The sequence below is a fragment of the Pagrus pagrus genome, assembly GCF_965226575.1.
Source record: "Pagrus pagrus genome assembly, chromosome: 24".
In the NCBI taxonomy this organism is placed as follows: domain Eukaryota; kingdom Metazoa; phylum Chordata; class Actinopteri; order Spariformes; family Sparidae; genus Pagrus; species Pagrus pagrus.
In genome coordinates this window covers 6,873,553-6,899,387 of record NC_140206.1, presented here as the reverse complement: position 1 = coordinate 6,899,387, position 25,835 = coordinate 6,873,553, and the positions used below count along the sequence as shown (strand labels likewise).

Below are 25,835 nucleotides of genomic sequence, written 5' to 3'. Positions count from 1 at the left end.
TCAAATCTTTTGAAGCCTGGATGATTTATTTCATCATATATAAAACTTGTGTGCTTGCTGCTAGACACCTTTTACTCTGATTTGTGTCTTATTTTTACCCATTATGTAGGTTATTGCTTCCGTGTATAATTAAATCATCATTGATCAAGAGGAAATTGTCCTGTGATTATTTGTTTTTCAACCATTTGAATGAATTTTAAGTAGTGACGAAGTGAAGTTTATTTTAGCTAAACACTGTCTGCACTCTTTATCGGTAGAAGCCAAGGCTGTCCAGGAACAGTCTTGACGTTGAGGTTGAACGTTTACAGAAAGCATGGCTCCCCTCTCTCTGTTGACTCTCTGCGGCTTCAACATTACGCAACCTTTGGAATCGTACTTCAGAGTGGAACTTTCCCATAGCCCGCCCTCCCCTACAGGTGCATGTAATGTGTTTATGAATAGCCGTGATGCTGACATGCTGGAAGCGCTCTGATAGGCGTCTCTCAATGCTTTCATTTTCATAACTGCTGTTATATGTTTAACATGAGAATCTGTTGCCAGAAGCCAGGGATGAAAACATATGTAGATTCAAATCTGTGATCGGTTGTTGATGTGTCAGATATGTATAGAGAGATTTGCATAGTCACTTTTATAGAGCCTGTAGCCTCTGGCTGAATTATAGCCAACAGGCAGAACAAGCTGTTCCTATATGAGGAGAATGTTTAACGTCATCTATGTCTGGACTTGTTTTGCATTAAATGTCAGCAATAATTGGCTCTTCATACCACCTGTCAAAAGTTTATTTGAATACAGACAATGGAGGCTGAAACTTTTTTTTTCCTCTGAGGGAATCTTACTTAAAGTTGCACTACTAGTTTTCAGGAAGAAATTTTAATCAGAAGATGTTTGACTGATTTTTTTTATGCCGTAACAAATTAAATAAACAAACTCTCTTCGTTGTCATTACTGAAGAAACTGAATAAACAGACTTACATTAAAGGACAATACAGTTTCACAATGTTTTATTTTGCTTATATGTGGCGGACCCTGCCACCTTTCTAGCTTCAAACAGTGTTCTGGAGACCTTATTTTCCTCTGAGAACAGCTTGTTTATTCAGTTCTGGATAAAATAAATATTTCTGAGTTTATAATTAATGTGTATATGGCTAAATATATATCTAAGCCAAGGCATTAATCGATACTGTTTAGTTTATACAGTTTGCTTACAGTAGCACTTTCCAAACAGTGGGGCCCAAGAAAAAAAATAAACAACATAGTCCAATGCTGCCTTCAGGTACTTAGTGAATATCGTTAGATGGACTTTATCACTATGGAAATTTGTGTCAAGCGATAAATACTTTGATAAACGCCCAGCTTTTTAGTATTTCACCCGTCATGATAATGTGCTCAGCTGAGAAAATGTATTATGATCAGATAAATCGATCTATATAAGCAAAAAAATCAGCCTTACGAGCTTGATTTGGTACATTCCGACATATTAGTCGAGCCTGAACGTTACACCACTCTTGAAGATATGGGCAGAGTCGCGCATGCGCAGTCGCACTGTTTGCATTCCTCCTCCCTCCTCTGAGACTGACAGCCCGTTAGCTGCTGCTGCTCACCCGGCAATGATACAGCAAAGACGGACTCGTTGAGACACACTGAGATGGACTTAACGTGCACTTTTTACCACTGCACAGACGGACATTATTAAGACACTTTTGTCTACTGACGAGAGACGGAGTTTGTTCTTCGCCAGGGTGATTTTTGTCCCGGGGAAAAAGGACAGTCGACGTCCGGGGAAAGGAATGGATGCGACGGTTGGTTTCCTGCGACATACACCGGCCAGCTAAGAAGCTCCCACCTTCACTTTGGAGACAACCTGAGTGGACATTAACTGTTCAGGGTTAGACTTTAATATGTGTGCTTGCTAGTATCAGCAAAGGAAACGTAATACGTAGTGAAAATGAACACCAAGTTGTAGCAGAGTGTGGCTAATCGCTTCTGGCGACCCAACACAGCTTTAGGCTAACTAAACGGCTAGCTAAATTTCGCATTCTTTCTTTATTTTAATTTCTCCGCTGAATTTAGTGTTTTCATCTTCCTGACGTTGGATTAATACGTGTGTTAAGAAGAAGGACGCCGTTTATAAGCTACCGTTTCAGCTCAACCACAACCTGGATCGTTGAACTTGATTTTTAAAGGACATAAATCATCTGACTTCTCACTTATGGCTCGTTAGTATCGCGGTACTGCAGCTGACCCAGCTAGCTAGCTAGCATCTGTGTTAGCTAGAAGGTAGCAGCCACTTCTTGGCCCTTACTAACTCCCTCACGGTAAAGATGCACCACCAGGACTTTTCTGGAGACCCGCCTGGGACCGGGAGCAGGAAAACGTCCTACCACTTCAGGAGGGGCAGCAGCGGGGCGTCTGCGTCCTCCGCAGCCGGGAGCAGTGGAGTCAACATGGGGGACGACAATCCAACCCAGGCTGGATCCTCCTCTCCCGGACTCCACCACCAGGCCCAGTCCCAAGCGGCTGGCGCTCAGGTGAAGAAGAAGAGTGGCTTCCAGATAACAAGTGTCACCTCAGCTCAGATCAATGTGAGCGGCAACAACAGTTTAGCAGATGACACTGAGAGCTATGATGACATGGATGAGTCCCACACAGAAGACCTCTCCTCCTCTGATATGCTGGATGTGTCGGTGTCCAGAGCCACGGATACAGGTGTGCCGGAGAGAAGCTCCTCTGATGAGACGTTGAACAGCCTCCATGGGGTCGACACACCTGGACTCGTGTCACCCAACGAGCCTCTTCACCCTCATTCCATCCCTCAGGGGTCTCAGCAGCACACCTCTATGGTTAACGGGACCATGCCTCACCATTATTATCCTCAGCAACACAGCCAGACCCACCATCATCACTCTGATAGCCTGGGAGGAGGTGAAGCCTCATTGTCAGGTCCTCCTGTGGCTACTTCCAGCCCAGCTATGGTCTCCAAACCCGGGCCTAGCCAGCCCCAGAGGCCACCAATGTTGGATAACACTAAAACTGCAGGTGGGACAAACCAACCAGTAGCCCCTGAACCGCATCTACAAGGCGGTATAAACATTTCTAATGTGGCTGCTGTCACCGTTCCCCCTTCTGGGCCTACAGGTTTTGACAACACTAGCGTGAGCGGGCAGGTAGCTCCTGCTGTAGGAGGAACAGGCCCGACTGCTGCTCCTGCTTCTGCTCCCAACACTCAAAGCCAGCACACCCAAACTCAGACAGCTACAGGCTCTCGTTTTAGGGTGGTCAAATTAGATACTAACTCTGAGCCATTTCGCAAAGGAAGATGGACTTGTACAGAGTATTATGAAAAGGAGGTTCCTCCTCCAACTACATCCGAGGCACCAAAAGTTGCAGAGGTGGCTGCAGAGACTGAGGGGATAAGTCAGGGGGTACCTGCTGTGCAGCCACCTCACACGCTGCAGCCCTATCAGCAGCCGAGCCAGGACTTCACAAGTCCACAAGCCATGCAGAGCCCACCGCAGGGACTGGCTCAAACCACTCCTCTGACGTATGTGGCACCACAGGAGGTTCACATGCAGAAACCAGTAGCTCCTCTTACTCTACCTACAGCAACACCACAAGCTGGTGTAACTCAGCCTCCATCTGGAATACCCCAGCAGTTGCCCTATGTTGTGGATCCCCAGGGAGGTTACTCTGCACCTCAGCTCCACTCAGGGGTCATGGCTCCTGGAAGTGTCCGACAGCCAGACTTCATCCAGCCCACTGCTCCCTTCCAGACCCAAGTCCAGCCTCCGATGCCGCATGTAACAACAGGAATCTCTCTAAGTCCAGTTCCAGGGCTCACAGCACAGCAACCGGTCAACATAACTCAGCAGCTGCCCCTTCAAGGTCAGGGAGCTCCACCTGCCCAGGCAGCGTTTGCAGGACAGCCTCAAACCCTCCAGGCTCCCTCCACTGCCACAATCCCAGCAACACACACCCCCTACATGCCTCTCCAGGCAGTCCTCCAACCCCTCCTCACCCCGGGAGCGACCTTCAGCCAGGTTCCCGGGGGAGGCAGCTCCATAAAACCCTCCCAGCTGGAGGACGCCCAGAAGCTTCTGCTCCAGCACCACCAAGGCCTGCTGGGTCTGCCCAGGCTGGGGGGGACAGCAGGTGGAGAGGGGGCCATGGAGGTCGGCGGCGCTGCTGGAACGTTGGCTCACATGGGGATGTCAGCTGAGGCCAGTGCTTTCATGGTCGTGGCTGCTGCAGGCCTCAGGACTCAGCATGCTGAAGGAGAGGAGGACAGGTGAGGATGGATGGCATGTTCTGCCAAACTATTAATTCTGATATTGAGGCTGTGTTTGATGAAGTAAACGAGAGGTGGAAGTTATTATTCTCGGTGCATTCAGGCTGCAGCTCAGGCTGATAAGATTTCCATCCCCAATACTTGATTTTAAAGGCAAAAAGTGCAAAACATCTTTCCCTTGTCACGTCACATCCTGCCACTGTTTTTTCTGTAACAGCAGATGAGCTCTTTCATTCAAGCCTGATGTAATATTCTCTTGATCCTCCTGTCCCCTGAGGTCGCTCTGTCAGCCCTCGGAAGGCAGCAGCTCTCTGGACATTTCTGTTGTAAAAATATCATCGGCTGGAATAGAAGCAGTGGTGCTGCTGAGTCACAGTGAGTGCTGGTGACTCAGCACATGCTCTGCCCTTGTTGACCCCCGCACTGTCAAACATCCACCTCCATTAGCCCATGACTCTTTGTGTCAGGACGGTTCTCTCTGGTGTACTGCTCCATGCTGTCTTTTCGTTCTTGTTCAGTATTTGCATCTCCTCTTTCCCTCTTGGGATTAGTCTTCTATTAGACACTGTTGATTAGTACCACCCTGAGGGGACTGTGCAATTACTCAGTCTTGTGTTTGTGCTAGTTTTGGCCCTCAAAAGTGTTTATTTGAGCTGCAGGCGGTTTTAAGTTTGAAGATGTGAGTCTTTCTGAGTTTGTGCTGTGGAGACTGTATCGAGGGCCTTGAGGGGGGAGGGAGTTGTGTGACATAAATCGTAGTTGTGGCAGCAGTCCATTGTTAACACTGTGTTCTGGTTTAGCAGGAGATTCATGTTGTGTGCACAACATACACGCCTGCAGGGTACGGAGGAAGTTCAAGTGTCGTCAGCCTCACCCAAACACCCATAATTGAGTCATAATCTTGAATATCGTGACTTTAAATGAGCTCCTGAAAGTCTGGAAAGTTTCTCCAACAGTTGCTGTGCGAACCAGCAAACGCACCTCTAACTCAATTATCAGCCCAGCGGGCGAGCCGAAGCTGACCGTTTGTGTATTCTCAGCTGTCCAGATTGAGTCTGAACTCAAGGAATGGAGCGACGCAGGGTGCTATAACTGCTGCTTTAATGTTGACATAGTCTTAGTCATATTCAGCTGCAGACAGAGCCGGACTGTTTACTGTTTGGAGGCTTTTGTCAGGCACCCCATCATGACTGTGTGTGCATGCCTTCTGTGCAAGTGTGTTTCCGTCTCTCTGTCTGTTTTCTTGTCGTGAATCAGCCACTGTTCTTGGTGTGTGCTTTGTGATAGTCGTGGTCATGTCATACTGTGGTCTGGTTCTCTTTTACTGTCTCTGTTTATCTCCCCTCTCTTTCTTTCTCTTTCTCAGTGCATCATGTCAGCTGTGCAGACTGCTCTCCCCTCCCCTCTTCTTCTTTTTCTCTTTCCACTCATAATATCTCCCTGTCCTTTCACTGCATACACTCAGTCTCTCCACCTCGCTAATGGTATCCAGACCTGCACCCTGGTGAAGTCTATATGTAGGTTTTCTCCCTCAGGGTCAGGCATTTACACCCTTATTTACAGTTGAGAGTGAGCATAAGCAGAGTGAAATAAGCAGAGTGAAATGAGCACAGTAAACACAGTCAGTAGCCATAGTTAAGATCTCATAATGCAGATTTAACCGAGCACAACTATAGTGATAATCAGTTAATCGTTTTAGTCACTTTGTAAGCAAAAAATGTCAAACATTGCCTGATTCCAGCTTCTTAAATGTAATGATTTACTGCTTTTCTTTCTCATTTATGACAGTAAACAAAGAGTCTTTGGACTAACAGGATTATTTTCGTGGATTTTCCTGATTAATCGCTCGTTCTAATTGCTTTCAAATTGCTTCTTTTGTCTGACCAAACAGCCCAAACCCAAAGACTCTTCATTTTCTATAAAAAATGATAACAAAAAGCTGCAAATCCTCACATTTAAGAAGCTGGAACCAACAAATGTTCGACACATTTGCTTGAAAAATAATCAAAATGCTTGATTGTTGTACGTCGCTTGAATCAGCTGTTTTCACTCTCAGTGTAAGTAGTGACCACCTGTTGTCAGAGTCAAGTGGGCTCTTTAAACGCCTCTTGTTGCAGCTGTCATGACTTTGAAATCACCTGACCTAGCTCGATTCTGTGCATGACTGACTGCTGTCAAGTTTCAAAACAGGGACGTGAGGGTGTGTCCGTGTTTTACAGGATTCTGCTCGTTTCTATTCACCTGCCTGCTCTCGGTCTGTCAGAGTGAGTTTGGTGTGTGTGAGAGGAGCTGTAACAGCACAGTCGGTGATATTAATCAGGGCTTTCATCGGTTCCTCGTGCCTCCTCGGGTGGAATTTCAGCCTGCAGGTCTGCAGGTTTGGCTTTTGGATAGCTGCCAGCACCTGTTCACAGTGCAGTACACTTCCAGTATACTTTACACCTCATGGACACCCTTTCTCCATTTTCCGCCACCAAGAGAAACATAAGTTTGCAGAGAGCGAACGTGGCATTGCTCGCCACTGTTTTTATGCAAAAACATGTGACTCTGCAAGTTGTTTTGACAATGAAATAGAGCGTGGAGCGTGTCTTTCTTCCAGTACTGCATGCTTTGTTAACGAGCCAAGACCAAAATTATACCTTGCGAATATTTGGGTGTGCATTAGTATGATGAAGGCATAATTTAGTAATAATTTTCCATTCTTCAGTCGACACATTATACTGCAAGACTCTAAAAAACAACTCCTTCGCCTAGGCATTGATTCTGCAAATACATGTGAATCATGCTGCAAAACATCACAAAGTGTTAACACGTTTTCACACCCAAATAAATGTAAAAGATAAAACATAAATCCAGTGTCAAAGTGCGTTTATAGGGCAATTTCTCTGTATGACATCATCCTTTGGAGCCATAAAAGCTCAAGGTTTTATTTGGCCATTAAACTTTAATGTCATTTTGTAATTAGCTGCCTTCTTTTTATATTTCCTGTTTTTTTCAGTATTTTAGTACAATTTTAATGATGTAAACAGTCAGTTTGAACATAAGCAAGCAGTCACAGGTTGAGCACGTGAGTACAGAGTGAAGTCATAATCATTAGTCAATAAAGACCGCCTCTGCAGCAGTCAGCAGGTGTGCCAAAGGTGGATGTAAAAGAGAGCTTTTGTTGAGCCGCAGAGCACATTAGGTTGCTAAAGGAGCGCTGGTCTAATACAAACTAACTATATTGATATAAGGACAATGATCCAAGGTATTTTCTGGTTGGTTCAGTACTTTTTTGGGGTATTTTGGATTCATTCAAAGATTCGGCTCCTTTCAACTCCTGCCGGCCGTGTGTTTAACATCATTATGTGACTGTGTTTATGAGGCGCTTCAGTCTGTTCATCTTAATCTATGTTTAGTGATAATAAGCCGCCTGCCAAGCATTGTAGTTATACCGGCTCTGACGCATGATTTATGTTTTCATTAACATTCACACACCTGCTTTTTACGAGGACCTATGAATTCCCCACAGCTACGACCGAATATGGGCACACGCTTGGAGCTACTGTAAAAAAATAGAGGTGATGAGAAGGTTGTTTAAAAATGTCCCTACCATATACAGGTAGAATAGTGAGTCGTATTTACAAACCTAAGTAGTGAGTCACACCTTACAACAACGAACATACTGTATTTGTTAAACCACTGGTCTCGTGAGCACACCCAAAGTTAAGAATGTTGGGTACCATAGCTGGTTTACATAAGCGTTAATGACTCATAAATCAGTTTTACAGGTTGACAGATACGAGATACAACTGTCATCGTGCAAAACAACGAGATAGTGTAGCACCTCGCTAAGATAGGTAGTGCAGAAAATATAGTAAAGTACTAAGATCATAATAGATAATAGCTCCGTATTTATGTCAGGTCTCAGAAATAATTTCAGAACACAAAACGATGTTGTCTTTATCTCCTAAATAATAATTAGTTAACAATTTCCTCAGGAGCAGATTTAATAGCCTACAAGTCCAAAAGCCAAATAATGTCCTCTTCAATGCTGACTCTAACTTTACTTTTACGATCTCGTGCCTCACTTACCTGTTTATCTAAAACCTGTTCCAGATAAACCAACTTTCTTTTTCCAGGTCCCTCCCTAAAGGAAAACTCTTTCAGTAACGTTAAAACCCTGTTGCACCCACTTCTGCTTCAGTCTTTACAGATTTTTATTTGTGTTTTGACCAAACAAGCCTACAAAACCCTCATCTGTGCTTATTAAAAATCAGATTTTGAGAGGCAGGCAGACAAGCATGATTTGTGACATTGCTAAATATTCAGCAGAAACAAGTGGACTCTGTTTATTTCATGAGGAATAAGGAGTAGTAAGAATTTAAACATAATAATCATTAACTCTAAGTGCTGTATCGTAGGCAACTGGACTTGTTTCAGTTTGTTGAAGACGTTTCACATCTCATCCAAGAGGCTTCTTCTGTTCCAGTCTGACGCCTCTGCAGGCACGTCTGCTGGTGTTTTTTTATCTGACAGCAGCGTGATATACATCACTGTAAACGCCACATAGTTATTATATCACAGGCAAGAACAGATGTGCTCAAACGTGAACTCTCTGCCTCTAATGTACTGTCTTTGAATACGTCATGTTTCCAGTTCTTGCCTGTTTGTGCAGAGCAGAGTTTAGTGGTGCTTGTGATTTCTCCTGCACGTCAGGAGCAATAAATCACACCTGAAGGCAGCTAACTCACTCGTCTGTTAATGGAAGTGACAGGAGAGACGTCGACGTTAACGGTCATTCTCCTCTCTCGCTGTCGTGCTGCTGTCACCCCACAAGATGGCACTCTCGGCTCATGAATCCTCCCGGCCCAGGCAGCAGTTGTTTATATAACCTTGACGTGCTTTGAGACGCACTGACCTAAAATGTTGCCTCGCAGCTAAGTGGAGATGTCCTTCCTGCCGCACGCAATGCATGAATCACAAAAAAATGAATGGTTTTGGGTCCTCTCTCTGTGAAAACACCGTCAGAAATGGGTGTGTAGGGAATAATAAGAAGTGTGGTTTTATGGCTGCAGTACAGCTGTACAATTATTGGTATAATATAATCTTTGGCAGGGTTATTTACACAGAAGGTGCGCTTATTTTTAGAGAAGGACTGATTCACTCCTCCTATGGACAAGTTTACATCAGCCTGTCTGAGAGATATATTGCTACACATTTTGCATGAAGTTTAATTTTACTGTCAGATGTCAGAAGGTACAGTTATTAATAGTTTATCACCTGGCATCAGATCCAAAGTAGTTCCAGTGAAAAACAGTAAATTCCTGCACACACTTTTCACCTCTGCTTGGATTATCAGTCCCTCAGTTGTGAGGATTTGTTGCTTTTCTTTGGGATAAGCAAGGAAAAAAATCAAGTTGAAAATGTTATCTTGGACTCCAGGAAGGTGTTTTTGCAGACATTTTGCAGAGCAAGCGGTTAATTTGTTAATTTAGGGAAGTATCAGGAGATACTTGCAGCCCTAGAGTTGTTCCAGAGTCTTTGCTTTGCACGTTACTGGTCTGACTTAATTATGTATGCATGCATCACATGTCAGACACCATAATATTTTGAGATAACATTGAAGGGGGCAATGTTTTCAGGCTTTGCTGTCATCTCTGAAAGTGCATCTTCAAGCATCACCCGGCGCTGACAGCTTCAGTTTTAGGCCGCAGTGGTGGGGGTGGGGGCGCGGAGCCAAGCAGTCGGGTGTCACGTTTGCTCGCCTTGTGCCTCCACGCAGAGCTGCAGATTCCTGAAGAAAGTCACAGGCCAGAGAGGATGTAATATGTGTCCGTGCACGTCTGAGTGTGTTTACGAGGACATGTGTGTGAAATGGTAGGTGTTCACCGGAGGTTTTTTTTTAATAGTTTATAACTTTTACCACGAGGGAAGAACTCGATCAAAGAGGAGGAGTGGGAACGTTTCTGGTTTTAACTGGTTGTGCCACAATCACTTTTATTACACCTGTGCTGTTGTGTTCTTTCTCTCGTTCACATCAGTCTTAGATAACTTCACCCTCCGGCTTTTCCCACATAGGAAAAATTCAGTACAGTTGCGAGATATGTGATATTTCAAGTCCTGTAATTGAACGTTTGGTACCAAAACAAGTACCCAGCTGAGCTTTACTGCAAGAGGACGATGTACTCCTGAGCATTTTCTGCTCTCACTGAAGTTTGTTTTTGTTGGATTTTGAATGTTTTCTATGAATTAAATGACATGCAAGACCAAAGAATGATGCTTGGTTTTCATTAAGCCATGTTTGTTTTCAACGTTTTTAAAGTTGGCCGATGTCTGCAGGGATTTTTGTCTGTAAATAAACAAGGCCGAACCCTTCTGCTGTAGTTTCAGACTGGGTGTACACTGCTGGTAATAATACTTCAAATGGAAAAAATTTGGTGCATGTTGTCTCCAGACTTGTATCATGCTTTGGCTTCACCCCAGGAGACGAGATGGAAATTAATGTAATGTGATGCTTTGTTGGATAGCTTTAGTTAGAGGTCAGGTTCAGTCAAGGGACAACACTTGTAAAGAGGGCAGTGTTTGTGTTTGGGCAGAAAAAACAACCAAATATGCCTCACAACTGTCTTAAGCTCCAAAGATATGAAAAATAAAACTGTAAGCTTGGTTCTTCAGTCCGCAATCGTCCTGTCATGACCGTGTCTGGGTCACAGGCTAGCTAGCTTGCTATAATGGACAAGAAAAGGCGGGAGTTTAATTTAGGCTTTGAGCTTTTGAGGCATTAAATGTGTAAGTGGAGGAGAAGATGGATACACAGTAATTCATGGTCAGGGACATTCAAAGCTAACAGGCTAGCATCAGTGTTAGGTTGTCCAATAGGCTAACATCAATGTTAGCTTCTTCAGTGGGCTAACATCAGTGTTTAACAGGCTTACACTGGTCTTAGCTTCTCCAGCAGTTATGGTTTGAGTAGCATTTCAGTCGTCATGTTGTTCCTCACCTTTGTGGTCGTTGCCGTACAGACCTAACAACAGTGAGTGGCTTTTATTTTGGGACAGAGTTTTTGCAATCCTACTTTAGGAAATTCTTCAGTTACGACTGTAGTGTAATAGTTTAAGTCCTGTCCTAAGATAAGAAAGGTCCCCCACCCCCAAATGTTCCCTAAATATCATCCTAAACTGAGATAAAATCTGATTTCAGACTAGTGTAGTTTCTGTAACGAGGTCCCTGCTGTCCAAAGTATTTATCTCTCCTTTCCAGTTTCTTCGGGCTGTTTTTGAACGACTTTTAAGGCAACACTTCAAAGTAACATGACCTCTATTACCTGTCAACTTAAAACATTTCCTCCCCCCTGAAAGTGACACTTCCCAGTAAGGAGCAGACTTCACGGTAAAGAGAAATAATAATAATTCTGCGTACAGCCAGTTCTGTTTGTTTTGTCTCAGAGCCCCGACCCCTCCGACTGTTCAATCACATTCACATCACCACACGAAGGCTGCGCACCACAGAGAGCCTCGAGCAAAGTTTCTCAATCGCCGCTGAGAAGATCCTCACTGTTAATGCAGCGACAGCGAGCTCTCTGACTCTGTTTACTTTGACAGCGAGCCCTCGAACCTTTAAACAGAAACACTGTGCGGCTCCATGTGACTGAGGGTCAGTTAAACACAACTTCCTCTGACGTTGTAATGTTGTCAGCGTGACGTCAGATTAGATTGTGTAATACTTAATTTAACGCCTGGATTAGAGGGGGAGTAGGGGCCTGCTGAATCCCAATTTTTGCTGTGCTTGTATGTATACAAAGCTTTGTTTGCCAGTTTTGGAGTATCTAGACAGAAACTGAAGCAGGAGGAGCAGAGATGTCTGTATTGTTTTGAGCCAGATTTTGTTTAATCCTTTAATCCCGTCTGTCTTTAATTGCTTTTGGCATCTTTTTCAATAAGCGTTTTTATTGTTTTAGACACTCTTCAAGCAGCATTGCTCAACATTCCTTAAAACTAACCGCTAAATTGTGAGGATGTCATTTAAAAAGTCTTAGATTTTGTATATAGTAGGCCTTAAAAGTGTATAAATAGCTGTTAAAATTAATGAGGTCTTAATTGCCACAAAAAAAAATTATCTAATGTAATTTATCCATCTTTTAATTTAATTTTGTCTAAATGAATCCAGCTCTTCTGTGTTAAGTCCACATTTCTGATGCTAAAAATCTTAAAAACTCCCACTGAATAAAACTAATATTGTCTTTTTACTTTATATTTACATTTACCTGTTGGCAAAATATAGATGAATCTAACTCTAATAACCATATTAACGATATTATCAGCACTGAACCACATATATACTATATACTACCGGCACTGCTTAAATAAGAAAAAGGTGATTTGTCCAAAAATCATTATTAAATCTGATTAAAATTGACCTTGAAAGGTCTAAATTTAAGATGAAGATGTTTCATGCACTGGTCAGTTTTCAGATGTTGGGCTATTTTGCTTCCGTAACAAAACTTTGAAAATACAATTTAAGATGTATTTTAGTTGATAATTCTGTTCTGGACATCACATATTTAATGAGATACCCTCATTTGCATTTTTAAACATAAAATATCAGAAAATATTCAACTTAATGTAGGTAATCGACTGGAAGTTTCACGGTTATCTATTAGTTAAAATTCTCCCCTAATCACCATTTTACAATTGTACAATACATATCTTTAAAGGGCATTTTCTCAAAATTAGTTATTTCTTACAGTCTGAGCAAGAAATCTCCACTTCACTTTCCAGATTTATTCTTATATTTATTCTGAAGGCTTTTACAGGACGAGGAGTTTGTCCATATATCATTCATAGCCTGATTTATAAAACATTCTCTGCTCCGAAACCTCTTGAAAGTATATTTTTTATGGTTGTTGACAGTATTTTCTGATCTATGGAGAGAAAAAAGGAGAAATCCTAAATTTCCTCTGTAAAAACTTTTGACTCTAATATGTCAACAAAATGAAACAAGCGCTTGAACCCAGCTTTATCCAGTGTTTTTTAGATAATGCGTCATTTGCACACTTCAGACAACTTTAAATACAAAATGAATTGTCTTGATGTTAGTCATCACATGGGGAAGTTTCATATTTGCAGTCCTTACTCATGCATGATAGTTTGTCATCTTTCCATCATCTTTTTGATGTCTTTATATACCACAGACTAAAACCCCCTCCGTTATTTTTATCTCTGTTAAAAATGTGTCCATCCTTCACGTGAGGGCGTTGAAAGTTAAAACCTCATCCATCACATGAACGAGGCATGTCTACGGTGTCACTGCACCAGCAGAGATGTCAAAGCTCAGCCTCCTTCCTTCCTGTCTCTCGTCGGTAGCCCATATGCCACCGAGGCTGGTTATGTAAGGCGTTGCGTGCGCGGCAGAGGAGCGATTCGCTTACGCTCCAGAGGGCCGCTGCCCTGCAGCTCTGTGATGCCATGAGAGCTGAGTTTTTGGGCGTTCCTGCCCTTTTGGTTTCTCTGCGTTTGGGCAAAGATCAAGCGAGAATACCGCCAGTTTGCAAACAAGTACAAGGTTGTTGTTGATTGCTACCTTTGGTGCGCTTCACCTACTCAGAAATGGAGAAATGATCGCATGCTGCCTCAACAAAAAACAGATAAATACTTTCTAAATTTGTAAGATTAAAAAAAACACTACTTGTGCTGGAGCGTGTGTGTATGTGTGTGTGCAGCGGGGTTGATCTTGCTGTCGGCCTCGGTTCTCCTCCATGTAAATGCCAGCGCTCAAAGCCTCCGAAACCGGATTCTGCCAGTTTGCAAACACAGCCTCACACACACACACACACACACACACACACACACACACACAAACACACACTCTCCGTCACACACAGACACACACAAAACCGGCTGATACAAGAACACACAAGCGGGATGCACGGGCGCACGCAAGCTCATGTCTCCCAACTGTTTCAGGACAAGTGATGCGGAAGAAGGCGGGCCAATCACAGAGCAGCACACAAACTGATGAAAAACCAGGGATGTGAGGAGAGGATGGGGGGAAAAAATAGAAGCGCTGTGTTTTTTTGTCTTGAAATGAGCTGATAGTTTCCAGTCGTGTTGTGGTCTCTTTTATGCTGTCACTTCCCCTAATTGCCCCTCCGTTGTCGAGCACAGTTGCGGCAGAGTTGGACCCTTCCCGGGGACCACACACTGCAGCCTGAGCGACGGCTCCCCCCGATCGAGCCCGGCAGCTCCGCTTTCACTCGAACCGCATAATAAAAGTGAGGCGGAAGCGTTACTTACACCCAGCTGGGTGCTTTTTTGTGAGGGGGGACGTGGATAAAGGGTTCGGAGGAGGGTGAAAGGGGAGATGCCTCCGAGTGTATTTACAGCAAACACACGAGAAGGTTTTCTAGAACATCTCATGCCTTTCTCTTTTCTTCTCACCTCTTCTTGATAGTTTTTTACAAGGTTTCTATTGTGCAAAGATATCGTCTTGGGTTCTCTAACCAACTTTTTTATGACTCCTATCACAGAGATTAGAAGATTTTGCCTGAGGTTTTACTGTTCTGTACAGAGTTTAGTATTTCTTCTCAAGCTAAAGCCCCTCGACAGCCTTCATGTGGGCTCCCCAGGGTTTGGCGTAGACGTACAGCACCGCCCTCGCTTTCCTCCTCACATTCATGACTGCTTTTGAGAAACGAATAAAGTTAATATGGATTGTCGTGAGTAGAAGATGCTGCTCGTGATGTGGAACAGGGTGGGGTAAAGGCTTAAGGGAGAGTTAAAATGAGCTCTGCCTCTAATTGTTTTATCCGAAGTTTGGCGAGGAACGAGAGCTCGTTACCTAACTAATAACATCTAACAGCTTCACGGGGCATCGACACGGTAGCTCGGCCAGTGAGGAAGATTTTAATTTGGCGTCGAAGTCACTTAAACTTAAGCTTTTCTATCTCAAAGTCTCCTAAGTGTAATGTGAATGTACATTAAGCTTTAACATAGGGGTTAGGTAATATATGGGTCAGGCCTCAGCACATGCCTCATACACAAGCTTCAAATGGACATGGATGCATAATAAATGAAAGCATGTCAGTCGGTGATGTCACGACGTCAGTTCCCTCGCCATTGGGCGAGCCAAGTCTGTTGCGCCATCAGCCATTGGCTGGAAGTAAAAGCTGTCTCCACATCAGTGACGAGTTTTCGAGCCTTTTGTTCTGAGTGGGCATGCGTACAGTGACCCCAAACCTGCAAGTACACAATGTACAAATGTGCAGTGAAGGAACACTGCTAATCAATAATGCTCAATAATGTCATTTTCCGTAGTTTTCATCTCCCGTTCCTTCGACGCCTGCGCCCTCTGTGCTCTCGTCTCCGGCCCTCAATTGTTTCATTGGTTTAGTGACACATACAGTAAAGAGGAGAATAGAAGACGTGACCTTCGCCTAATGAGGTTAATAATTTCACTGCGTGCATTGAGCCGAATCCCACCAACAAACCCGCTCCGCGCGCCCCCCTCGCCGCCATTTTGTGGTCCTCACAACTGCGCGCTCACCTCGACCTCCCTTTGTTCTCGACGGTCCCTCTGCTCAGTTGTATCTCACCGCTGTGATACAGTGTTGGTGCTCTGAGTTCTCGAGTTTCCTGCGCTGCTTCTAGCCATCTTGTTTTGATCGTCTTTGTTCAGGCTATAATGTGAACTGCCGCCAACATGGAGGTACACGTGAGCCATGCTCCAGTGGAGACCCACACTGTGAGGGGCGTGTGTGTCCGGTGTGCATCCACTGATGAGGAGTGACAGGACGGCTACAGACATGCAATATACACATTGAGATAGCTGAAGGAGGGAGGCAGAGGGTGGATGTTTGTTTTTTTATTCTCAGGGAGTTTAAGGGTAAATGATGGAGTAGGGTGTCACGCTTGTGTCCTGTTTCCATCGCCATCACAGCGAGGATGTTGCAGGAAATGAACAGAAAAAGAAAGAGCTAGAAAGGGAGTGGCGTCGAGGCGCGTTAATGTGGTGTGTGGTCAAAAGTAGCTCATCCTATTGGACGGATCACCCTAATCTCTGCTGACGGTTTATGTAACAACAGAAGGCGGAGGTGACATCACAGCCCACCCTCCTGTCTCCCCTCACCGCGCACCCAATCGCCAGAGAGTCTATATATGATTCAGGGGCAATCAGGAGGACTTAGCCCACTAACGCGCGCTCCCGCTGTACACACAAACACTCCCACTTCCATCCAACCTGGTCTCCATTGTTGCTCAGGCTCCCCCATGTGAAGCGTTCGCTGCTAAAGGGGAGCAGGGGGCCAAAGGGCGCAGGTCAGGCGGACGGAGGAGGCGCGGTGGTGGTGGTGTTTGTTTTGGGGGTGTTTTTGGAGTAAAAGGGGGGGCCCTCTTGCTCGCTGGTGTCTTAGCACGAGAGCATCAATGAGAGAGAAGGGGCTGGCCGGGGCAGGAGGAGCGCAGGGCAGGAACGCCATGGCTCTAAAGCTGCTCTTCTGGGAGCTGGAGAAGCATCTGAAGAGGTAACGATGGATGTAGTGTTGTCACGTTGTAAAGGGGTCGGCGGTGGCGTTGGGGGGGTTAAGGTCCGGCAGCCTGGGGGGTTGCGTATGTGTGGTCGTTGTTATTGTTGTGGTTGAATATCGGCCTGCAGTTATCCAAGCATTCACACCTGCAGCTCTCAATTAACATCAGCTCATAAACGTGGTGCCGGCCTCTACCTGCATCACATCACCGCAGCATGTTCAAACTCCCGCCCAGCCTTCCCTGGAGGTGTTTGAGGACACAATGTTCTCACTTCTGCTTCATACATGTGGCTACGCTCGACTGTGTGCGAGTATGAAAGTGTGTTTGGCTCGTGTTCATTCTCTGTAATGTGTCCCTGGCCAATAGTCGTGACTTTATCCCTCGCCTGCTTTTTAGTTTAATGATTCCCTCCAATCTCAAACTCCCAGAGATAAGCATCGTGTTCAAGTTCCTCAAACGATCCAGTTCGCACATATTTGCTTCCCTCGTAGACTTCAGACCATCCCAGACTGTCAAACATGAAATCCACAACCTACAAAAGCCCACGTTCCCTCCAACATTTCTTTGTGTGAGCACGTATGAATATGGTGTCAACAAAAGGAGAACGAACGTTACATTCCTGTTCTCTAAAATCACACAATCCCGTCAAAGTTCCCACGACCAGACAGAAACGGAGGAAGTGAAATCCAAACGTACGAGCAGATCGAGGCTTTGCCGTCTTCTCCAAACTCCCACTTAATGAACTTGGTCACCACTTAATGAATGTTCCAGCTAGAGACAGATATAACAGCTAAGGTGCTTAAAGCAGGACACTGCTGCTTACAGCTTTATACTGTTGTTGACGCCCTTGTACAGTCAAAGTCATTAAGCAGCGTGAATGTGAATGAGCAGGAGGTCAGTTAGTGACCAGAAAACCACACCCTGGCTGTAGGAGCAGGTCTAGTTTCACTCTTTTCATCTCCACCACAGTTATTTACATAAAAGGTACTTCCTCTTTGTGCGCTGTTGATCTGACCCGTATGTTTCCATGGGGCCGATCAGTCCACACCTTCATTCAGTCAAATCACATTAGTGTGCCTAATAAGATTGAAGTTATTTTAGGGACATATTGATCTGATCAGCCTTGAGTAAATCAAAAAGGAACTGAAGGGGGTTCAGTTACAAAGTGCTTTATTAATCTATAAAACACCAGATGGTCCGACTGATCAAAGGTAACACAACTCTTTACATTTGGGCTGCAACTAACTGTGTGATCAAAAGTCCAAGTATGCAGCTAACAATTATTAATTTGACGATTACTTGTACGATTAGTCTAAAAGATGGTCATTATAAGTTCCCAGAGCAGAAAGTGACGTCTTCACATCGTTTGTTTTGTTAAACTAACAATCCAGAACTTAAAGACTCTTCATTTACTGTCATAAATGACAAAAAAAGCAGCAAATCATCACATTAAAGAAGCTGCAACCAGCTACATGCTTGACATTTTCAACTTGAAAAGTGACTGAAACCAGTTTGTGTTTAATTTCTCTAAATAGCCACTTTCGAGATGCTGGAAACAATCAGTTTATGCCTTTGTTGCTTTAAAAAATGACATGATTAATTGACAAATAGTTTCAGCTCCACTTGACGTATGTGGAATAGTTAATGTTCCTTCTAGTGAAGAAAAGAAAAGTCAAGAAGTAACTGATTGACAGAAAATCAGTCGTAAAGTTCTGATATTCAAATAATCTCGTCAATCATTAAACAGTCTCCGGTTCCAGCTTCTCAACTGTGACGATTTGCTCTTCACATCATTGTAAACTTGAATATGTTTTGAATTAATTTAGTTTACTGACAGACAACAATCATGTACTCATAGAGATTGCTCAAGTAGAAAACTTAGGAATGGCTGATTAAATCGATCGATCGTTCAGGCTATAGTGTCACAAAATGTCTTCAAATGTCTTGTTTTTGTCCATCAGTCCCATGTTGAGGACTGAAACTGCCAAAATCAAGAACAAATACATACATTGCAAATGGCAGAAATAAAAAAGTTAGTGGGAAAATATGAGGACAATGCAATCAATACATTTAAAAAACAGTCATTGAATGAATAAAGTAAAACATTTAATAGCAAAGTCAATAAATAGGGGAATTAATACAAAAGTAAATGAATACAAACGCAAATTCAAACAGAAATATCAATTTATCACGTTATTTAATGCCTACATTTATGTGCATTTAATTGCATATGTATTCATTTATTGAGTCTTTTTGTTTTGTTCTTATACACATTTGATTTTGGCGGTTTTAGTCCACCGTAGTCCCAAACCCCAAACATACTCCATCTAACGAAGCAGAGAAAAGCAGCACAACAAATATTCAGCAAATTTTGACAGATCATCGTTGACTCATCGTCACACGTCGCAGAAAATTCAGAAAACTTGCCTAACAATTAGTGTTGGAGGAGGCGCGTCAGCGTTGGAGGAGAGGGGGTGGTCCTGTTCTTCTGCACAGAACAGTGTGTTCCCAGTTTAACTCATATCTGAGGAGGACAAAGGAGCTTATCCTCCTCTGTTTCTGCCATCTGACCCTCTTCATCCTCACTTCCTTTAAGTGTTAATGTTTACCTACCCTCAACTGACATCTGGACAGTGCTGAGGTCAGCAATTGATTACATCTACTCAGATTACAAGAAGCCTGAGGAGCCCTGACCTTTTCTATTAGATGAGTTATAACCAATAGGTGGAGACATTGTGTCGCTTAACTTCTCCCATCACTTCTGAGGAGGAAACCTGCACATGAAATCGCATTTTCCCCAGACTAAACATGACAGTGAACGCAACACATCCGCTGTGAAATTGTTGTTTAGCTCGTTTTTTAGCTCGGTTTCTCTTATCCCGCGCTGTCCCGGGTGGATGCGGGCTTTTATAGAGGACGGTGCAGCAGGTAGAGCGATGCGACATGAATTATTACCCGCGAGACGCCTCTCCTCCAATCCGCGCCACCTCCTCGCATATATTATGCTAATGAGCGCGGTCGCCGGCCAATCGCGCGGCCCGCTGGCGCCAGTTTCCCCCGCATACGTGATGAGGAGAGGGAGCCGCGGTGTGTGCGGAGCTGCAGCCCGCCGTCTCGCTCAGTCTTTGTGTGCTCTGTCCCGGCTGGCAGCGCTGCGGTCGCCCCGGAGAGGAGAGCCGACGTGCTGCCCTCAATAATGCGCTGTTTTTCTACTTTTTCTACCGCTGGACGTCCAGTCTGTTCACCCGGATACTCGCCTGTGGGGGTTTTAATGGACGGGGTAGCATGAATTCCCAGTGTTACACAGTGGCGATGGATCTTGGCGTTTGTCAACTGAGGAATTTCTCGATATCGTTTCTGTCCTCTGTGCTCGGGAAGGAGAGCGCATCGGTCAGGGTTGACAATAGGTAAATGTCAGGAGGGATGTCTGCTCTTTATGCCTGGACTCAAACGTCTCATTGATTCTCCGCCATCAAAGTCAAACCTGCTTCCCTCGACCTCCATTTGCTTTGTTGCACACCTCTTATTTTCTCCTCCTCATCTGCAGCCTCTGTTCTCCTGCCTCTGCCCTTCATTTAGACAAATATCCACCTCGTGGTGCATCTTTATAATCGTGTCTCCTTTGTGTCTTTCAGCTCCTCTGGTGCAAGTGTTGTGGCCATTGACAACAAGATTGAGCAAGCAATGGTAAGAGCCCGTTTTAATCCCCTCAGTGTTTGTAAATAGGCCCGTGTCATGCTCTACATGTATGTGCTGCCTCTGCTGTTATGTAACCCAAGCACTGACACCAACTCCTGAAGCTCTATCAGCCTGTAAGTGCTTTTATTTTGACATGTTTTGGCAGCAAATTGTAGATTTTAGCAGGATAAGTGATGTTTGGATGAGACGTCTTCCATCGGGTTGATAAGAGAAGACACAAAGCTGCTCTTCAGGAATGAATGAACGAATGAATGAACAAGAAAATGGCGCTTTTCCTTTCCTAAAAAAAAAAAGGAAAACCAAAATCTCCCGCATATTTGCACCTGCTCATGTGTGAATTAGAGGCGACAGGAGCTTCCTGCTCTGTCACGATTTTGGACGATGACCTCCAGCTTATTGGCAACTTGGTGTGGGCCAGGCTAAGGTTCACACGCTATTCCCCCTCTCCCTCTCTCTCTCTCTCTGTCTTTCTCATGCATATACATACTCCCTCGCCCTCTCCCCCCTCCCCGTCCCGTGTTGCTAGGCAAGCAGCAGCCTCCCCGCGGCTCGGTATAAATAACTCGCCCGGTGATAGGCTCCTCCCATCCCGGTGCAGGAACATTTTGTTCCCTCGCTGGCTGGCTGCGTACCGGGGCAGGGAGGAGGAGGAGGAGGAGGATGGTCGGGTCCACAGACGAGGGGATGCTCAGATTATTAAACGCAAATCCCCCTTCAGCTCCAGCAGTCTGGCACAGCTCGCCACTCAGGCATCATCGTGGGATGGGAAAGCATTTACAAAGCTCCTGAAATCCCACCTTTTTCAAATGCAGCCACTGCACCCCTCGTTTCCTCGAGACAGCTGCTATGTGCCACGCAAGTGATTTACGATGCAGAATTAGCCTTTGCTCTGCTGTGTCACACGTTTCCCCCCGCTAACGGCGTGTTTTTCAAGTCGCTCACATGTGTTTGAGTCAGTTTTTCCTGCAGTAGGAAGTCTCTTGTGGAACTGGGTTTATTTATAGAGTAGATGTAAACATAGACGAGCCAAAATACATTTTTATAAAAATAGAAATGTGGTTTAGGAAGTCAAAAGGTTCATGTGAATCGATAAACATGGACTGTGTAATGACATTTGATGAGTTTATACTCATTTACTGTAGATAATATCAAAGATAGTGAAAATCTTCATCACAATTTTCAAATAGCTTTTTTGGTTTGGCCAACAGTCCCAAATCTGATGATTAAAAAACAAAGACAAGTACTAAATCGTCACATTTGAGCAGGTAAAACCACAGAATTTGGCATTTTTGCATGACAAACAACCAATCACCAAAATAGTTTCCATTCATTTGACATGTTTGTCAGCTAATTGACTAATATATCTCTTGATTAATTGATAAGACATGTCAAAAAAGTGAAAAGCACTCAAATAGTGATCCAACAGTCCCAAATCTGGTGATTTAAAACACAAAAAGCATCTTCAAATTTGAGAAAGTAGAACCACAGATTTTGCATTTTTGCTTGAAAAACAACCTTTTATCAAAGAAGTTGCCTTTAATCCTCTGTTCATTGACTTGTTGGTCAATTTATGTCTAATAAAGAGTCTTCAAAATGTCAAAAAATAGTGAAAACATGGCAATCACAAGACATCAGCGTTCAAGGTGACGCCCATAAGTTGCTAGTCTTATCTGACATACAGTCCAAAATCACCGTCAATGTTTATAATGATATTATAATAGAGATTTTACATGAGCAAAAAGTGGTGAATGTTCACATTTGAGAAGCGGGAACCAGCAGCTGTATGGCAGTCAATCAATCAATCATAGAAATAGTTGCTGACTAGTCGCTGCATGGACTGTTAGCTTCGGTTCTTATGTGGTTTAATGCATCAAAAGGAAACAAATGAAATGTTAATTCTGAATGTTCTGTTGTATAATAAGAGTCAAATGTGGTTTGAACAAGATGTCCAAGAAGGATTGTGAATATAATGTAACCGTGTCGCTCTTCTTTCTCTCAGGACCTGGTGAAGAGCCACCTGATGTACGCCGTGCGCGAGGAGGTGGAGGTGCTGAAGGAGCAGATCAAGGAGCTGATCGAGCGCAACTCTCAGCTGGAGCAGGAGAACAACCTGCTCAAGAACCTGGCCAGCCCCGAGCAGATGGCTCAGTTCCAGGCGCAGGTCCAGACCGGCGGCTCCCCGACCGGCAACGGCCAGCCTCCGGTCCCGGCGCCGACCGGGACGACACAAGCCCTCCCCTCCTCACAGAGCTCCAGCACATCTGCGTAACACAGAAAGCTGCACGCTGGAGGATCCCCCCCATGAGGATGAGAGACAGGGGGGATGAAAGAGGAAGAAGAAGAGGAGGAGGAGGAGGAAGGAGGAGTCTTGCCATACTGTGAACTGACTCTATGCCACCGTCTCGACGAGCGCACACTCAACCGGCGGACAAAAAAACCGACTTTCTTTTGTTGCACATTTTTAATTTAACTGAAAGACTTTGGAGTTACACCGGTGTGTGTGAGTGTATCCCCGCTTTGTCTCCAACTTTTACGACCTGCTTCAGACAATCGTCAGAGCTGACAGGAAGTCGACCCTCCGCCACCACCTTTTGTTCGGGGCCACCAGGGAAGGAGGAGCTAACGCCCGGCCCGGCCAATCAGGGTAGCAACTGCCTTGCTCTTGTCGAATACCCTCGCAGTGTGACCCGTGGAAAGCGTGCCATCGTCTCCCCAACCCCCCGCCTCAACCCAGCACTGTCCGTCTGCATCACACTTTAAATTTTTTACTCTGGTTTTATGTTTTCGTGCTGCGGTCTGTGCACTTTTTTTCCGGACGTTATTGACAATGGACGAACTGTAAAGAATCGTACGACCCATCTGGAATGGGAGTCAGAGAGTCCAGCTCACGTTTTTTTCTGGGTCTTCATCCTCACAGCATCTGAAGACGACGGGGGGAACCTCGCTATTCATGGTTGATGGGGCGGGTTGCAAAGAATTATGAAATATATATTAGCCGCGTCTTATTGTTCACTTTCGAGAACTCGGTGTTCTTTTTCGAGGTCCGTGTCTCCGTCCCCACCCTGAACACACTCTTCTTCTCCCCCTTTCTCGGATGGAGCATTAAACATTTATGCAGGGAAATTTTATAAGGGAGGGTTTAGGATTTTGTTTTTTGTCTCTTGTTGATGTAACTAATGTCCTAGTGAAAATGTAAAAATAATGAATGGAGAGGCAATTAAGTAGGACAAGACTGTTTCTAGGTAATGAACTTTGTACAGATTAAAAATTTCCATTTAAACTCTGCCAAGTGCCTGGTTTCTAACCATAGATACATATATAAAAGCTTTTTTTAGTTGTTTTATTCAGTATATGTATATATAAATATACATTTATATATATATATCTATGGTTTTGCCAGGTTTTGAACTACCTGTGATGTCAGTACTCAGGGTGGGAACAGAAGAGGATATTTACCTCCACACTAAGATGCTGTCTCTCCTGCAGTGACACACGGCCTCGTACTGTACGTGATCTCTCTCCTCTGCCGTCGCTTAACTCACTCGCTCGAATTACCTGGACTGTTTTACCATTTTGGAGACGTGTGTAGTTGTTTTTTTTAAAAATGAATGGCGATGGTGTTGCTGTTTTTCTTTTCTTTTGTCTTTTTCTTTTCTTCGTTTTTTGTCTTTTTGTACAGCCAAGTGTTTGAATTTGCTCGTAGTGCAACTGGAGCGCTGAACACAATAATGAGACACTTGGCGTTTAAGAGAAAAAAGGAAAATGCCGAGCACAAGTATGTCGATGTTTTGTGCATGTTCCTCAGCCCATCACAAATGTGACGTTACAATTGCACTAGACAGTTGCACCTCAAATAAAAATGAAAACAAAAAATGACCTGTTTTTTCTTCATTTTTAACGACTTCTAGGTTCTTTTGGTTTTGATTCACTTGATCTACTGATTGGTCGACCCGACCTACAATCCCAAAGCATCAGTATTTAACGAGTTAGGAACGAGACTCAAAAACCAACTTTCTTACAAATTGAACTTTGAAAGACAACAAATTGTTGTGGTAACACCTACAATAAAGGTACATTGCTTAACATTAGTAAATGCAGTAATAAACTAACTTACAGTTAATGAACAGTCAACCAATGTGTCTAGAAATCATTTAATCATGATGTTCATGTTAGCTAAGGTATACATTATCTAATAGTTTACAAAGATTCATTAATATTAGTCAGTATAATAAGCATTGTTATTAAGCGCTAATATGCAAGTAATACAATAATAAAATGTAAACAAGTAATTCAATATATGCTTAGTGTGGTACTTAATTGTTTAAATAGTTAAGTTTTACACTATGAAGCATTGAACAATAGTTAAGTTATACAATAACAAACAATAGTTAAGTAATACAATATGTTTTAAACAATAGTTAAGCATTAAACAATAGTTAAGTAATACAATAGTTAAGTTATACAATATGTTTTAAACAATAGTTAAGCATTAAACAATAGTTAAGTAATACACTAATAAGCATGGAGTAACTTAACAAATGTCTTAACATTTATTAAGGTAGTTTCTAGTATTGATAGGTGGTTGATAAAGATGTTTCCTTAGTTAACATGAACAGCATTAGTAAATGATTAGTTAACTTAATGTTTACTTAATGTTTGTTAAGGTATTAACGAATGGTAAGCTAAAGTAATCTGTCCTTATTGTAAAGTGTTACCTATGTAGATATTAGTGTTGCCACGAAACTGGAATTTCTAACTTCCATACAATACCTTTATAAATTAGCAATTCTCGAGAATTCAACATAAAATTTTAGATTTTTGTAAAAGATAAATATAACAAGGCCATAACATTACAAAGAGGTATGACTTTTTCTTGGCTAGTAGCAAAGAACAGCAGAATGATTGTAGTAAACATTTAGAATAATACTTTTTTATATATATTTTTTATTGTCCCAAGATCTGGTAAATGTTTTTATTTACAGTTTTCAATTTTACAATAACAAAATATATTGAAAGGACAAACAAAACAATGCAAATACAAACACAACGCCTAACTGAACTCAAACGGAACAAATCAAAAAAGGCTGTTAAAAAGAAAATGTTCCCAATAAATAAATAATTAAATTGCACCACACCCTCTGATGTAGCCAGACAGGTCTGAGCCCCAGTGGTAAAAAAACACATTCAGTCACAAATACACCCTAAAACTCTGCATTTAAGTCGTTAAACTGAATTGAAAAAATGTAGGTCAACTTGTAAACCAACCACCTCCACAGCTCCCAGATAATAATGAACCATGACTTCCTCGCAGTTCACCCAGACATCCCAGTTCACAGCCAGACCGACTG

At 43.5% G+C, this 25,835-nt stretch overlaps 1 protein-coding gene across 2 annotated transcripts; it reads left to right on the top strand.

Moving 5' to 3' along the window:
* Window positions 1-1,562: 1,562 nt before the first annotated feature.
* On the top strand, window positions 1,563-24,363 carry LOC311253270 (TSC22 domain family protein 1). 2 transcript variants are annotated; one of them, XM_084347109.1, is made up of 3 exons: window positions 1,563-4,285; window positions 20,424-20,475; window positions 22,487-24,363. In XM_084347109.1, the coding sequence occupies exons 1-3, from the start codon at window positions 2,322-2,324 to the stop codon at window positions 22,754-22,756; spliced, it is 2,286 nt and encodes a 761-aa protein (XP_084203235.1). In that variant the 5' UTR covers window positions 1,563-2,321; the 3' UTR covers window positions 22,757-24,363. The 2 variants fall into 2 exon arrangements, with proteins under 2 accessions (XP_084203235.1, XP_084203236.1); XM_084347110.1 differs by lacking the exon at window positions 1,563-4,285 and adding an exon at window positions 19,877-20,195.
* Window positions 24,364-25,835: the final 1,472 nt, after the last annotated feature.